At 31.3% G+C, this 15,304-nt stretch overlaps 1 protein-coding gene and 1 pseudogene across 1 annotated transcript; one reads left to right on the top strand and one right to left on the bottom strand.

Moving 5' to 3' along the window:
- Positions 1-6: 6 nt before the first annotated feature.
- On the top strand, positions 7-1,130 carry LOC101502299 (protein MIS12 homolog). The gene is made up of 3 exons (XM_012718875.3): positions 7-120; positions 654-791; positions 882-1,130. The coding sequence occupies exons 1-3, from the start codon at positions 12-14 to the stop codon at positions 941-943; spliced, it is 309 nt and encodes a 102-aa protein (XP_012574329.1). The 5' UTR covers positions 7-11; the 3' UTR covers positions 944-1,130.
- Positions 1,131-2,550: 1,420 nt separating this feature from the next.
- The window catches only part of LOC101501968 (protein STRICTOSIDINE SYNTHASE-LIKE 12-like), a 14,399-nt pseudogene continuing 1,645 nt past the window's right edge, over positions 2,551-15,304 (bottom strand).

The following is a 15,304-nucleotide window of genomic DNA, read 5'->3' as shown; positions in this document are numbered from 1 at the left end:
AAGAGTCTGAAATGCTGAATCAAGAAATTGGTGCATTAGAGGCAGTCTCTTTTAATGCTTGGTGTATCAATGAGATAGTACAATTATTTGAGCAAAACTCTTACCCTGAGTTGTTTCAGGGTAATTTTAGAGCTTCTTATCATCTTTTTGTTCATGTTTTGGCGTTTAGCAAATAAAAAACCCGGTGTTACTCAGAACTTGTGTTGATACTCTATATGCTTTCTATTTTAATTTAGGGATGCTGCATTTATATACCTGTATGTATTTGTATTAGTGTTATCACATGTATATTGCTTTTCTCATGCAGTTTGATGATGCAAAAGAACATTGATTTCTTTGGATACAATTTTGCCATTTTGTTTTTCCAATTACACATCGTATTTATAATTTTTTTTTGTCTATATGGAAGGAGGGAAACCTTTAGGGGCCAGCACTATAGTCTATAGATACCACGGGTCAGGATGTTAATACTGTAAATCTTAGTTAGGGTGAAATGAACCAAAGAATGTCAACATTTTCCTGGAACTCTGCATTATTTTTTTATTAAAGTAGGCAGGAATGAATTTTTACTTTCAGATTGAAACTATCATCAAATTGTTATATGTTGAACTTGTAAATCAGTAGATCTTTACATTTATTATTTTGTCCTGTAGAAATTATGGCAACTGCCTCAGAACTTCGAATAAAGATGGGAAAGCTAAACACCAACATGATTGAAGAGACTGCAAAAATGAAAGCAAAAAGGATTGACAGCTCCGAAATGGATATTTCTGCTTTAAATGCTGCAAAAGGTAACCAAAATATTATTTATTGTACTGAAACATACATTAACTTTCACAGCTTATATTCCACAGTTCTGATTTGAACATTTCTGGTTGCAGGCCTCTCAAATACGAAATTAGAAGATCTTCAAGAATTTGTAAATCTTATGAAGAGTATGTGAACTTGTATATTTTTTTCATCAACTCGGTTGGACTAGACTTAAGCTTATTGTGCCTGAAATTATTTATTCTTAGTCTTTCTCTGTGATGATCAGTTAGAATTTGTCTCTAGTGCTGAAATTATTGTGAGAAATTCCATGATACTATAATTACCGGCAAATTTAATGGCAACTGAATTCGCATTCATCATATATACTATACAGTGTGGAAACATTGAATGTGTTGATTCCTGAATTAGTGAATGAAGAAAACTAGATTATTGCTGAACTTGTTTTTCTTAGTCTAAATGCATTCAGTTCCACTAGCCGTTGGCTGTTCTCTTAAATAAAGCCGTGTTATATTATATAAGTATAGCACGTTAGTTCATCAAATGCATAGAATATAAAGTATAACACTATTAAGGAGCAAATTTTATTCAAGAGTTTAAATTAATCTGCCCAAATAGAAAATTGACCTGGCCGATCAGTTGCATAACTCGAGTATCTGTATAGGCTTGTGCATGATTCCGAGTATGAATCAAATTTATTCTATGAACCAAATTGCTGAAAACCAAACTGAACGAGAACCAGTTCATTTTTAATCTATTTTTTAAAGGAGTTTAGTTGAGGCAACCTTTTTACAGTATATTCGGTGACCATATGCACAAATTGGTCTGCCTTTGAGATTTGTCTACGTGTATCTCATTCTTGTCTCAACTGTAATAACCCAAAAATATCTCAAGTGTTGTGGAATGATCCCTTTTCCCAAAAATTTCTCTTGTCCTCTCGATCGCCCCTCTGCTTATTTTCATTACTCAGGAGTGATGCTGTTTTTGTTACTTATTCAGTGTTATTCTATTATTGTTTGTGCCATTGTTGTTATGCTATGCTTAAATTTTTCTTCTGCATGTCAATTTTGATGTGTGAGTTTTATTCTTGTAATAATTATCAATTTAGCATGCTTGTGGATCTCAATTTAATTGGGTGAAAGCAGAAGCTAGGAGTTTGTAAATGACAGATATCCCAAAGTGAACTAACTACTAAGTGACGGGTTATATGGAAACATTTGTGTGTTTTTTTTTTATTCATTTTAATTTCATTCTTAGCTGAGTTTACTTGGTTGTTTGTGATAGAGCCCTCAATTATGATAAAGTATTTTTCACCGCTAGAATTTGGAAGAAATTTATGCTTACTGCCCAAAAGGTGAATATGTAAAGGCTAAATCATAAGGAAAATATTAACACATGTTAAGGATTATTAGTAGTTGCTTACAGCTTTAGTTGTCTATTTCTTGATTCTTGAATCATGGATATTGATGTTCAAAAGTAATTTTACTTGTTATCATGTGAGTCTTAAGAGAGTTATGGTAAATAACAATTCATTTCAAATGTATAATAGTACAAGGTTGTTGCCTTTAGAAACTAGAGATTCACCTCGATCAACATCTTGTCTTTCGAAATTAGATTTTACTTTATTTATGGCATTTTAAGATTGTACTTGGGTAAATGGGGATAAAAAAATTAGAGATTTTTAAGTGTCATTGCAATTATATTTGATCAATAATTTTCTTTACTTAATCTCCATTTCTTTTATTTTTTCATAGCCATACAAAAGAAGCAGAGTGAAAAACTCTAAGGAATAAAAACACTAGCAAAAGAAGCAAGCAGAGAGCCACTATAAAGTGTCCCGTTGAACTCTTGAACCTCACTAGCTACTTTGATACATACTCAGAAACAAGAGACACAATCTGTAAAACCAAACCATTCACACTGACCCTAACACCAGCAGGCAAAGTAGAACGTCTTGGAAACTGAGGTGGTCGTATAAAACTATTCACTGAAATCCAAAATTGTCATCTTGATATTATCAGGTCTTCCAGGAAGTTGAATGAATAATTCTGATGTATTTGCTCTTGGTCCTTTTAACCACACTCTCTGAATTCTGTTTGCCAGATATTCACTAACAAGGACAAATGAACCATCTCAGCTTACTGCTACCCCTGATGCCAGTGCAAGATTGGTTAACAACACTGTTGTTTGGTTGTGCTTGGATCATAGCTTAATAGGCTTCTTGAACTATCTCTAGTATTTCTACTGTTTAGCAGTGTCTGGAAATCTCTGCAAAAAATCAAGTCACATTTATTATTTGCATGCACTAATAAAATGTGCTACAATCTCCCATACTTTTCTATTAAGTCAATGTTAAACAAAACATAAACATTAATACAATGAACTCTCTAATTATTCTTTCAGATAAGATAAATATAAAAAAGATATTCTTACTTGAGCTAGAAATTGGTGTTGGCTTCGGTAAAATAAACGATTTCAATGTCTTGGACTTAAGAGCTGTCAATTTGACAATCCCCCTAATTATTGGCTCCGGTCCACATATTGGAGGGGCCAAATAATTTTATAATTTAAAAGGTTCCAAAAAATAAATCCCCTAACACTAAAAGCCTCTAAAATTTTGTGGGCTAAGTGGGCCTATAGGTCTACTTTTTCAAAAAAAAAGTTGATTTTTTTTTAAAAAAAAATTGATAATTTTTTTTTAATTTTTTTCGATAAAAAAATAATTTACAATATTTTTTTAAAATTATTTTGATTCGAGAAAAAAAATTCGATTTTTTTTGAGAATTTTTTTTTCTCACAATTTTTTTGAGAAAAAAAATATTTTTTGATATTTTTTTGAATAAAATAAATTTCAAAAATTTTTCAAGAAAAAAAATCTGAAAACTAACAAAATATTTGGGGTCTATAACCCCCGTCGCTTAAGCCCCATGAAATAATGGGACGGGGCTTTAAAAAAATTATTTTGATAGGGACCTACTATTAGGGGCTTAATAAAAAAAAATTTAAGGGGCATTTGAGTTAGGGTTTTTTTTGACGGCTTTAGTCTTGGTCTAAATCCAAACCTAGAAAGTTAGCTTTTCTTGTACCCCCATTTAAATTTTTTTTTGGTTGAAATACCCAAAATATCCTTATCAAATCAGTAAAAATCCAAATAAGTAAAAATCAAAACAGTTATACCCCCACAATTTGATATTTCCGGAAAAGTAAGTTTTGGAAAAAAAAAGTTTTTACCGAAAATTTCGGTTGTTAAAAATGAACACCGAAAATTTCAAAAATGAAATTTTCGGGAGTATTCACCGGAAATTTGAAAAATCCGGTACTTAATTTCAATACAGGAAATTTCAAATTTCCGGATGGCATTTCCGATAGTAATTTATAACTACTGGAAATTTCAAATTTCCGGTATGTTCACCGGAAATTTCATTTGTCGTTGAAATTTCTGGTACAGTATGTATTTTTTTTTTATTTTTTACATATTTTTTTAATTCAATTTTGTTAGTGAGGACCAGAGGAGCAAAAACAGACGTTGATCATTCTCGAGTTCGACCTCCTACACAATCAAATAGGAGAGCTGCAGTTGAAAAAAGAAGAAAGAGAAACGAAGAAATGCAGGCGACTGAGTTTCAGCAAAATCTTGTGTTTGATGAAGAACAAGATCAGCAGCCCCAACAAGATGATGCGTTTGATGATGAACATGACCAGCAGCACCAGTTTGATGATGAACATGGTCAGCATCACCAACCTAAAGAACCCATGTTTCCTGGAGGTCTTTATGATCTTTATGTTCTTAAGGATTATGAGTACTATATTGCAATAAATGTGTGGAATGGACAGGTTAGTAAATAATTTATTTTATTAAATATTATAATATAGCAAAATATTATCATATTTAATATATTTGTAGTATAGGTTATTACAAAGTTGATTTTAGATTATAAGTTATTGTGTGTTATTTTTAATTAAACAGGATAGACGTGCCTTGAAAGTTGTTTCAAATGGCAAAAAGCAAAACAAATTCATTGATATCAGATATATATTACCTGCTCAGATAGATCATTGGATTACTATATATGGATTACGTCCTCTGATAAGATGTAGTTTGCACATGATTGATGGTAATATGATTTCTACTTTTGCTGAGAGATAGCACGCAGAGACTAGCTCATTTCACCTGCCATTTGGTGAAATGACTATTACTCTTGACGATGTTAGGGGTCTTTTGAGCATCCCATGTTATGGAGAGTTTTTCACACCTCCCGCTAATGTCAATGAAGATTTAGCAATTGTTGTTGCTGTTGAGTTATTGGGAGTTGCTTATGATGAAGTTGTAACCGAAACTAGGACCAATAAAGGTGCCTCATATAGTTTTGAGTGGTTGAAAGCTGTATTTTTCAAGCAACTTCGTGAAGGACGATATGATTGTGCAGCGAAGGCATACCTACTTCATTTGGTAGGGTGCACCATTCTAGCTGATAAAAGTTTTACCCTTGTATCTGCAAAATATCTGTTTCTGTTTCAAGACCTTGATACTTGTGGTAAATAGGCATGGGGACCAGTTGCACTGGTTGTTTTATGTGACTATCTTAGAGATATTACATTATCTGCCACGAAACAGATTGGAGGACATTTATCTCTATTTCAGGTACTATTATATTTATTATACTTATTATTATTATTTTAATTATATCAATACCTTAAAAAATTTATTATATTTCAAGACGTAAATAATTTGTATTTTTCTTAAATTATTTACAGACATGGATTTATGAGCATTTTCCTGACATTTGTAAACGGGATATGGATGAGCCTATATCTTCAATGCCACATATGTTTCGATGGACTGCAAAACAAACATCTGAGAATGTTGCATACTACAGAGCAAAGTTGGATGCTTTGAGGGATATTGATATTATCTGGACATCGAATTACGATGAGAACTCTGTGACACGATTTTAGTTTGTGTCGTTGTTTACAGGATACATTCGTTGGTGTTCCACGATAGTACCGTATTTACCAGAGAGGTGCATACGACAGTTTGGGTATACTCAACACATCCCTCCTACACCACCGATTCTCGTTGTACGTGATGTTGATGTTAAATGGAGTATGTACAGGAACTCTATACGATCGCTTCGTGCTACATTGCATTCACCTGCATATCCACAGGAGTGTGTTGATGGATACATTCGATGGTACTATAGGATATCTCATCCTCGGATGATCGCTTACGTTGCTGCATATGTTGATGTTGGTCCTAGTCATGATGATGATCCCAATACTAGGTGTACACGGTGTCAAGAAATTGGTGGTCTTATACAACAGAGTTTAGATTTACATATGGGTAGTCCTAAAGATCAGATGCGTGTCTTATTAGAGAGAGCTTTACACATTTCTAGAGGAGGAGATTGTCAGTAGTATTATAGTTGTATTATTCAGACTTATTTATGTGTGTCTTATTATAGTTGTATTATTTAGACTTATTTATGTGCGACTTATTTATTTTATTATGCGTGACTTATTTATGTGCGACTTATTTATTATGTGTGACTTATTTATTTTATCATGCGTGACTTATATATGAAAAATGTCAATCATATAAATAAAAAGTGTCAATCATCTAAATTAAAAACAACATATATATGAAAAATGTCAATCATATAAATAAAAAGTGTCAATCATCTAAATTGAAAATAACATATATATGAAAAGTGTCAATCATCTGTCAAATACATGTAATCTGAATTATTTTCTAAATCTAATGGACCCCAATGTTGTAGACGTCCTGCATAAGCTATAGCCCATGATGTAGACTCATCACTACGGTGCTTCTTCCAATGCCATGCAAGTGGAGGTAACGAATATGCAATTTTCAATTTAACTTGAACCCAATGACTTTCATTAACAAAACCAATGTTGATAACACGATCACGTGATAAATCTCCATTGTGTGCACCCCTCAATGGAAAAAAATTCAAACAAAAAGTTTTTCCCAATGTAACAAGAACGAGATTATATTTTGTTGCTATCACGTAACCCATATCAAGAATGGTCATCCACTTCTCGTTGGCTTGGTTTTCCAACTCAGTTACAAGTAAAGAGTCTGTCACTTCTTGCAAATGTTCCTTGAATAATGCAGCATATAAATCAGGTTTGGACTTAATCTCTGTATACAACTGTCGACGCACAATGCTTCAGTATTCTTCACCATGACCAAGTAAAGCAGCAATAGCACGATATCTACAGTTTCCATCTTCTTTAACATTAATTGTGTCTTCAATATATGGATGAATTAAAGGAGGAAACTCATCGAAATATTTTCTAACTTGGCTCGTCATAGGTGCTTGCTGAGATAGTTGTTTGGATGCTTGTTGGGAGACTTGTTTGGATGCTTGATGGGAGACTTGTTTGGATGCTTGCTGAGAGACTTGAGTATCAACATGCTCAAAGTATGAAGGGTCGCGATATACATCAAATCCCTTCGGCTTATTTCCTTTTTTCCTCTTAACACCACCTTTTGTTTTGATCTTATCCAGTGGTGCACACATTGATGTTGTCTCCGGATATACTATTTCACACAACTTGCTTTTTAATGCCCACCTTCCAGCAACATTAAGTGCTTTCCATATTTTCCAAATTATATTCATCTCCGATGTAATGTCCAACTTTGAATTATTTGCCAACTTTTCTTCCTCTTGATCATTATTCATGGTTAATTTCCTCCAATGTATATGAGCAGCATCTAATGGGATTGGAAGACCTTTCAGCTTGTATCGTGCCAACTCACATGCACAAGGTAATCCATTAGTGTTTCTAAGTATACAACAACACACACCTTTTTCGTTACCGACATAGCTGACTCTCTTGCATTCACGAACAATATCAGCTAAGACTTTCTTGGATATAACCCAAGTCAATTTCTCATAGAATGAATTGTTGTGTATATGCTCTTTGCAACCCTTACTTATCTCAAATGAACCTTTTATCTTAATAATTTGAAACTTCAGCATGTCATTCATACCATTCTATGCCTTACAAAAATCTCCTTTACTGTGTTCCAAAAATTTCTTCAATAGCCAATGAGCAGACTCAACTCTAATATTTAAACAAAAAAAATATTTGACGTTATTTTAATAAAAATCATATCATGCATGTTTAATCCTATATAAGCATAAATATAATACAAAATGTGAAGTTTTAATGACATACCTATTAGTCGTAGTATTTCCTAGATGCAATACTCGATTGGTCCATGCTTCAACTCTTTCCTTATGAGGATTCAACCATGTTTCTCTGACGTAGTCAAAGAAAATAATATTATCGACACATGTTTGCTCAAACATTTGCAAAAGTTTCTCGCACTCCTTCTTTTCAGAACAATATACAATTTTCCTCCACAACTCAAGAATGGGTTCTTGCTTATCTTTCTTTAATATATATTGTTTGCATTTGGCTCCAATATTTTTGTTAATATGAAGTTGACAAAGTAAATTTGTTGAAGATGGAAATACAACTTCAATTGCATTCATTAAAGCAAGTTCTCTGTCAGTCATGATTACTTGAGGAAATGAGGTGTTTGAAACAAACAACTCTTTTAACTTCTCCAATGCCCAACAAAAGTTGTCTTGACGTTCAGAATCCATATAAGCAAATGCAACATTAAATGTCAACCCAGTTGAAGTTACACCAACAATTTCAAACAATGGTAACCTATACTTGATGGTTTTGTAAGTGCTATCCATGATCAATACAAGAGGGTACATGTTCAACAAAGTTATGGAATCTGGGTGCGTCCAAAACATATCCCTCACAACGTTGGAGTCTCCATGAGTCCTACTCCAACAAGTATACTTCAACTTCAAGTAACTTCAACAAATGTTGCATATCAGTTCTAGGTCCTTTCAAATTCTTCTTGTACGTACTTCGTCGCTTGTAAATTTGATAGATATTAGTCACATTCTCTGTATCTCGATCTCTCAAAGATGACAAGATGTGTCTCGGTGCAACGTGATATTTTGTCAGCTCGTCAACATGTTTCTTATCTTCTTCTTTTAAGCGTCCCATAAATGCATTATTCTCAAAAGTAGCTACTAACTCATGGTTGTGAAGTCCACACATTGAACTAATAATCCATCATTCACCATTTTTCAATGGTCTCGATCTAAGTTCAAACGAACATCCACACCTTTTAGTTGAAGTACCTGTGTTATTTTTATTTGACTTATATTTTCCACCTCTATCACAATCAAGAATTAATTTTGACTTCCTTCCTCTCTTTCCGGTCTCTACGTCAGATCGAGTAACGATAACTGCTACTCGATTTTGTCGATCGACCTCTCTTGCCCATGATATGACAGCTTCTAGTGACTCAAAAATTTGATCTGTTGTGAATGCTTCAGTTAAATCTACAAATACTGATTGTGTCTTTTCCATCCCTATTTCAAAAAAAAAAAAAAATAACAAAAATATTAAAAAAAAATTAAAAATTAACAACTACCAAATTTTTGAAATTTCCGGTTCAAAATATTAATTACCGGAAATTTCAAAAAACTAAAATTTCCGGTGAAGGAATATAACTACCGGATATTTCAAAAATTTGAAATTTCTGGTATTGTAAATGTAACTACCGGAAATTTCAATAAGCAAATTTCCGGTATTACAAATACCTATCGAAAATTTGGTTACGAAAAATTACCTACCGGAAATTTAGTTGAGAGGGTAAGATTTTGAAGTAATTTTTTTTACCACTCACGTGAATGAAATTTTTAAGGATAATATTGGATTTTTAACAAATTGGGGGGTAGAAGTTTAATTGAGAGGTACAAAAGCTAATTTTCCCAAACCTAATAAAGTTGGGCTGTGCAGGACCAACTAATTGGGTTACATTTTCTCCATTGAGACCAACCTTAATGAGCCCAAAATAAGCATCAGCTACATACAAATAGTTTGTCTGATGATTGAAACCCGATCCTGAAGGCCTTCCACATGTTGCTTGGATTGCTGAGAAGTCAGCTATCACAGATTGTCTTGTTCCTAAACAATGAATGAGTATGAGTATATGACTCAACTAAATTATAATAAAGCCCGTTTTCGGGTCTAAATCATCTCCATTTAATAGACACTTTTATTTAAAGAGAGGTGAACTCATAAAATAAAATAAATATTATTTTATTTTATGAATCTATCTTTCTCCAATTCATTTCTAGGCTTTCATTTTATGTTTTTAATTTTATTAATTTATAAAACTGGCATATTATTTTCAAACCATTTTTTGCTGAGATGAAAATAATATTAATGTTCAACATGATTGCTAATAATATTGATGTAAATCATAAGAACTTAGTAATATATTTATAGGCATAGAATCATGACATGCATGCAGTGTAATGGGTGGAAAATGGGAGGCCAATGCCAACTCAAAGTACTCCATGAAAAAAACACGCAAATTATGATTTCACTGTCAAAATAAACGTTCATATAGTTTGTCAAAAGTTTTGGGTTGTTTATGTAACTATGTTTGTTTTTTTAACGAAGCATAAAATGTGTTGAGATTGCAGAAATAAAATGTGAAATAAAAAATCGACGAAATTGACAAATATTATGTCTTGTCGATCGGGGGTTTGAACCACTGTATGACAATTGTATGTAAATTTTCTTATTATTTCATCTATAGACAAAAAGAAAAGTAAAATAAAGACAATTATGAAAAAAAATACGGTCGGTTTTGTAATTTAATTTGTTGTCCATTCATATGGTCTTAACTGTTGGGGTTGATTGCAAGTCCTACATCCTGTTGTGATTGTGTCTTAATTTTTTTAACTTATGTTATTTTTCCCAACATTAACTAAGACTCAGTTTCCTATGGATTATAAAGAAAATAATTTTGATATTTAATGATATACAAATTGTTATTGAAAAACAAATTAAAGATGATATAAAAAGTTATGCAAAAAATTTAAATTGAACAAATTATTATTTTTAACCGCCAAAATTTGATACTAATTAAAAAGGAGTGCAAATGTGCAATATTGTTTTTTTTTAGTTATAACTTTCTTTTTGTATATTATTGATAGTTTATTGCCATTTGTATTTTTTTTTAAATTTAGTTGTGTCTATAACAAATTGTAAAGAAACTCGTACTTAAATTTAATATTTTAGATTCGAATTTTAAGACATAATATTTAATCAAATAATGTGGATATTTATGTCGATTAAACTAAATGATCTTGAATTTTTTTAATTTATCTCGTGAAATCTCTTGTTTCTCTTTCGCAAATATAGTAACGTACCATATTATGGTGGCGTGACGTGAAATGATATTCTTACCAAACACGTGAAAGAGCCGTGGAACAAGAAAATATTGATTTAATTTATAAAAATTACTTATTATTTTATATAATAATAGGTTAGTTTGTTACGATTTTTATTTTAAATGATTTTTTGTACCTATTTTTTTTATATAATTTAAAAATAAAATTTAAAAATAAAATTTTAAATAAAAAAAATTGATTTAGGTAGCTTATTATAAAATATTATTTTTAAATATTTTATTTATTTACTACAACTTTTTTTTAATGAAATTTTTAAAGTTATTCTTTAAAACTTCTCATAAAAATCATTTTGAGAGATGAGTAAAGAAAATATTGTAAGTGTAAAATAGTTTTACACCACCTCACCCTCTAAAACTATCTTGAGAGATATCTCTTTTTTTTTTAAATATAATTTTTATTATGATAAAATCTTTAAAAATAAATATCTAAATTATTGAAAATTGATTTTTTAATTTGTAAAAAATAAATAAAAAATAACTAACTATTTTTGAGTAAGTTATTATAAAAATCATTTTTAAAAAAATTAAGTAAAATTATTTTTTAAAATTTATAAAGACTAGCTCAATATATAGTCTTGATAATAATTTATTATATTGTTTGCAAACTAATTAATACTCCCCTAATTGACATATATAATAAAAGTTATTGATTTTAATATAACTATTTTTTTAAAAATACGTTATTAAAATTGATGATATTAATTATTATTTTTTGTTATAAGTCTTGATATATATATAGTTTATTTTTTGTTAGTCTTGATTATTAAAAAAACATCATTTAAAATTTTATTTTGGTTTATATAATTATATAGTGTTGATAATAATTTTATTATATTGTTTGCAAATTAATTAATACTCCCCTAATTGACATATATAATAAAAGTTATTGATTTTAATATAACTATTTAAAAAAAAAATTATTAAAATTGATGATATTAATTATTATTTTTTGTTATAAGTCTTGATATATATATATAAGTCTTGATATATATATATATATAGTTTATTTTTTGTTAGTCTTGATTATTAAAAAAACATCATTTAAAATTTTATTTCGGTTTATATAATTATATAGTCTTGATAATAATTTATTATATTGTTTGCAAATTAATTAATACTCCCCTAATTGACATATATAATAAAAGTTATTGATTTTAATATAACTATTTTTAAAAAAAAAAACATTAAAATTGATAATATTAATTTTTTTTTTATAAGTCTTGATACATATATTATATATATAGTTTATTTTTTGTTAGTCTTGATTATTAACAAAAATATCATTTAAAATTTTATTTCGGTTTATATAATTATAGTATTTATATAAAACATCGATATATATATATATATATATATATATATATATGGATTTAGACCGTAGTTGGATGTACGATAGGAATTTTCCTAGAAGGAAAGGTCTTAAACAACGTTTTGCTAACAAGGTTGAAGACTTTCTCAATTTTGCGAGAGTGCAAAAAATTGTCAAAGATGAAGGGGGAATGATATGTCCATGTTGTTAATGTCGATGTAGACGGTTTAAAAGTGAAGAAGAAATAAGAGTGCATTTGTATGCAGATGGATTTATGCCTAACTACTGGATTTGGACTAATCATGGGGAAGAGTCTCCGGCGGCGCCTAATACTAGTACATGTGTGGAGAATTATAACATAGGTCCTTCAAGTAGTACTAACATGTTAGGTATAGATTATTATAACTATCAACACTTTGAGGCGATGAATGATATGATCTCGGATGCTGTTGGGGTTAATTTGTCATTCAATGAAGATCAATATGACGATACCGATGGACTTCCCAATGAAGAAGCTCAGAGATTTTATGATCTTTTGAAAGAGACAAATAAACCATTGTTTGAAGGATCTCCAAACTCAAAGTTATCTATGTGTATTAGACTATTAGGTCTAAAGTCTCAATTTCATGTTCGTGATTTAGCTTTGGATTTGATGACTAAAATGATGCTAGACGCAAAACCTGTTAGAGATGGTTTGCCTCAAAGTTATTACGATGCGAAACGGTTAGTGTCAAAGTTAAGATTAGGTGTTAAGAGGATTGATTGTTGTGTTAAAGGTTGCATGTTGTATTATGACAATTAATTTGGTATGAATGATGCTAACTTAGTTGAATGCAAGTTTTGTCAACAACCAAGGTATCACCAAAGGAATAACTCTAGGGTAAGTAGGGGAAAATCAATTCCAAGGAAAGCAATGTTTTACCTACCTTTTGTATCAAGATTGCAGAGATTGTTTGCATCAATACAAACTGCAGGAAAGATGACGTGACATTATGAGAATAGAAGAAATTCAGGTGAGTTGCGACATTCATCTGATGGTCAGGCATGGAAACACTTTGATCAAATGCATCCTGATTTTGCGTCAGATCCACGCAATGTAAGACTTGGATTATCCTCAGATGGATTTACGCCTTACATACAAGCATCGTCTACTCCTTATTCTTGTTGGCCGATTATTGTTACTCCTTACAATCTTCCCCCTGATATATGTGTATGTCTAAACCTTATATGTTCTTAGTTGTTGTGATACCAGGTCCTTCTAATCCTACAACTGATATTGATATTCTTTTACAACCTTTGATTGACGATTTGAAGAGGTTGTGGAATGGTGTGTTGACATATGATATTGCTCGGAGAGAAAATTTTATGATGAGAGATGCATTGATGTGGACCATTAATGATTTCCCCACTTATGGGATGTTGTCAGGATGGGGCACCTATGGTAAATTAGCTTGTCCTATTTTTATGGAAGATACAAAAGCACTTACTTTAAAATTTGGCGGGAAGACTTCGTGGTTTGACTCGCATCGTAGAATTTTACCTGCTGATTATGCATTTAGAAGGAACAAAGCTGCATTTATGAAGGGCTATGCAGAAAGTCTAGGACCCCCGTTTAAATTGACATCAGAACAAGTGTGGAATAAAGTTAATGGAAAGATAATCTTTTGAGACATAATCTCGATGTAATGCATATTGAGAAAAATTTCTTTGACAACATATTTAATACTGTGATGAATGTGAAAGGAAAAACAAAAGATAATGACAAAGCCAGAAAAGACATAGGTATATATTGCAGACGACCAGATTTGTTGTTGGTGGAACAAAACGGCAAGACCCTAAAACCTCGTGCGAATTACACTTTATCTACTGATGAAGCCAAATCTGTTTATCGTTGGATCAAAGAGCTGAAGACGCCTGACGGTTATTGTTCTAATTTGGCAAGATGTGCTGATGTGGAAAATGGGAGGATGCATGGGATGAAAAGTCATGATTGTCATATATTTTTAGAGTGTTTACTTCCTATTGCCTTTAGTGCTTTACCGACACATGTATTGAACCCACTTATTGAAGTGAGTCAATATTTCAAGAATTTGTGTTCTTCAACACTCTATGATAAAGATCTCATCAAGATGGAAAATGACATTCCGATCATTCTATGTAAGTTGGAGAAAGTATTTCCTCCTGGGTTTTTTGATTCCATGGAGCATCTCTCAGTGCATCTTGCAAGTGAAGCTAGGCTTGGTGGACCAGTTCAGTATAGATGGATGTATCCATTTGAAAGGTGATATATATATACATATACTTGATTTTCAATATACTTCAACTTATATATACATGGAGCTTATTGTACATCTCTTTGTATATTATAGGTTCATGGGTTATTCAAAATGGTCGGTGAAAAACAAAGCTAGAGTTGAGGGCTCAATTTGTTCATCTTACCTACACCGTGAAACAACACACTTTTGTTCTCATTATTTCAACAACGAAACGTTGTCACCAGTTAACGGAAGAAACGCTACTGATAGTGTTATACGTCATCCACATGCTTTATCAGTTTTTTGCTTGTCTAGTCATCATGCTGGTAGGGATTTTCCGTTTTTCTGGCCAAGCGACAAAGTATTTAATGCGGCACGTGTTCACATTTTGATTAACTGCACTGAAGTTAAACCATACATTGAGTACGTTTTAAATGCCTCTTCTTATTAATTATATTTAATTATATGATTAAATTGATATTCACCATATATAAGGTCATATCGATCAGGACATTTTTAACTACGGGACAATCATCTGATGATATACATTCAAATTTCCCATTATGGTTTCAACAACAAGTACATCTCGAAGAAGAAACTCCTATCAACATCTACTTGAGGCACTTATCTATGGGTCCGAGTAGA

The sequence above is a fragment of the Cicer arietinum genome, chromosome 7, assembly GCF_000331145.2.
Source record: "Cicer arietinum cultivar CDC Frontier isolate Library 1 chromosome 7, Cicar.CDCFrontier_v2.0, whole genome shotgun sequence".
In the NCBI taxonomy this organism is placed as follows: domain Eukaryota; kingdom Viridiplantae; phylum Streptophyta; class Magnoliopsida; order Fabales; family Fabaceae; genus Cicer; species Cicer arietinum.
Note: the sequence above shows the minus strand (reverse complement) of the source record. Positions and strands in the feature narration are given on the sequence as shown.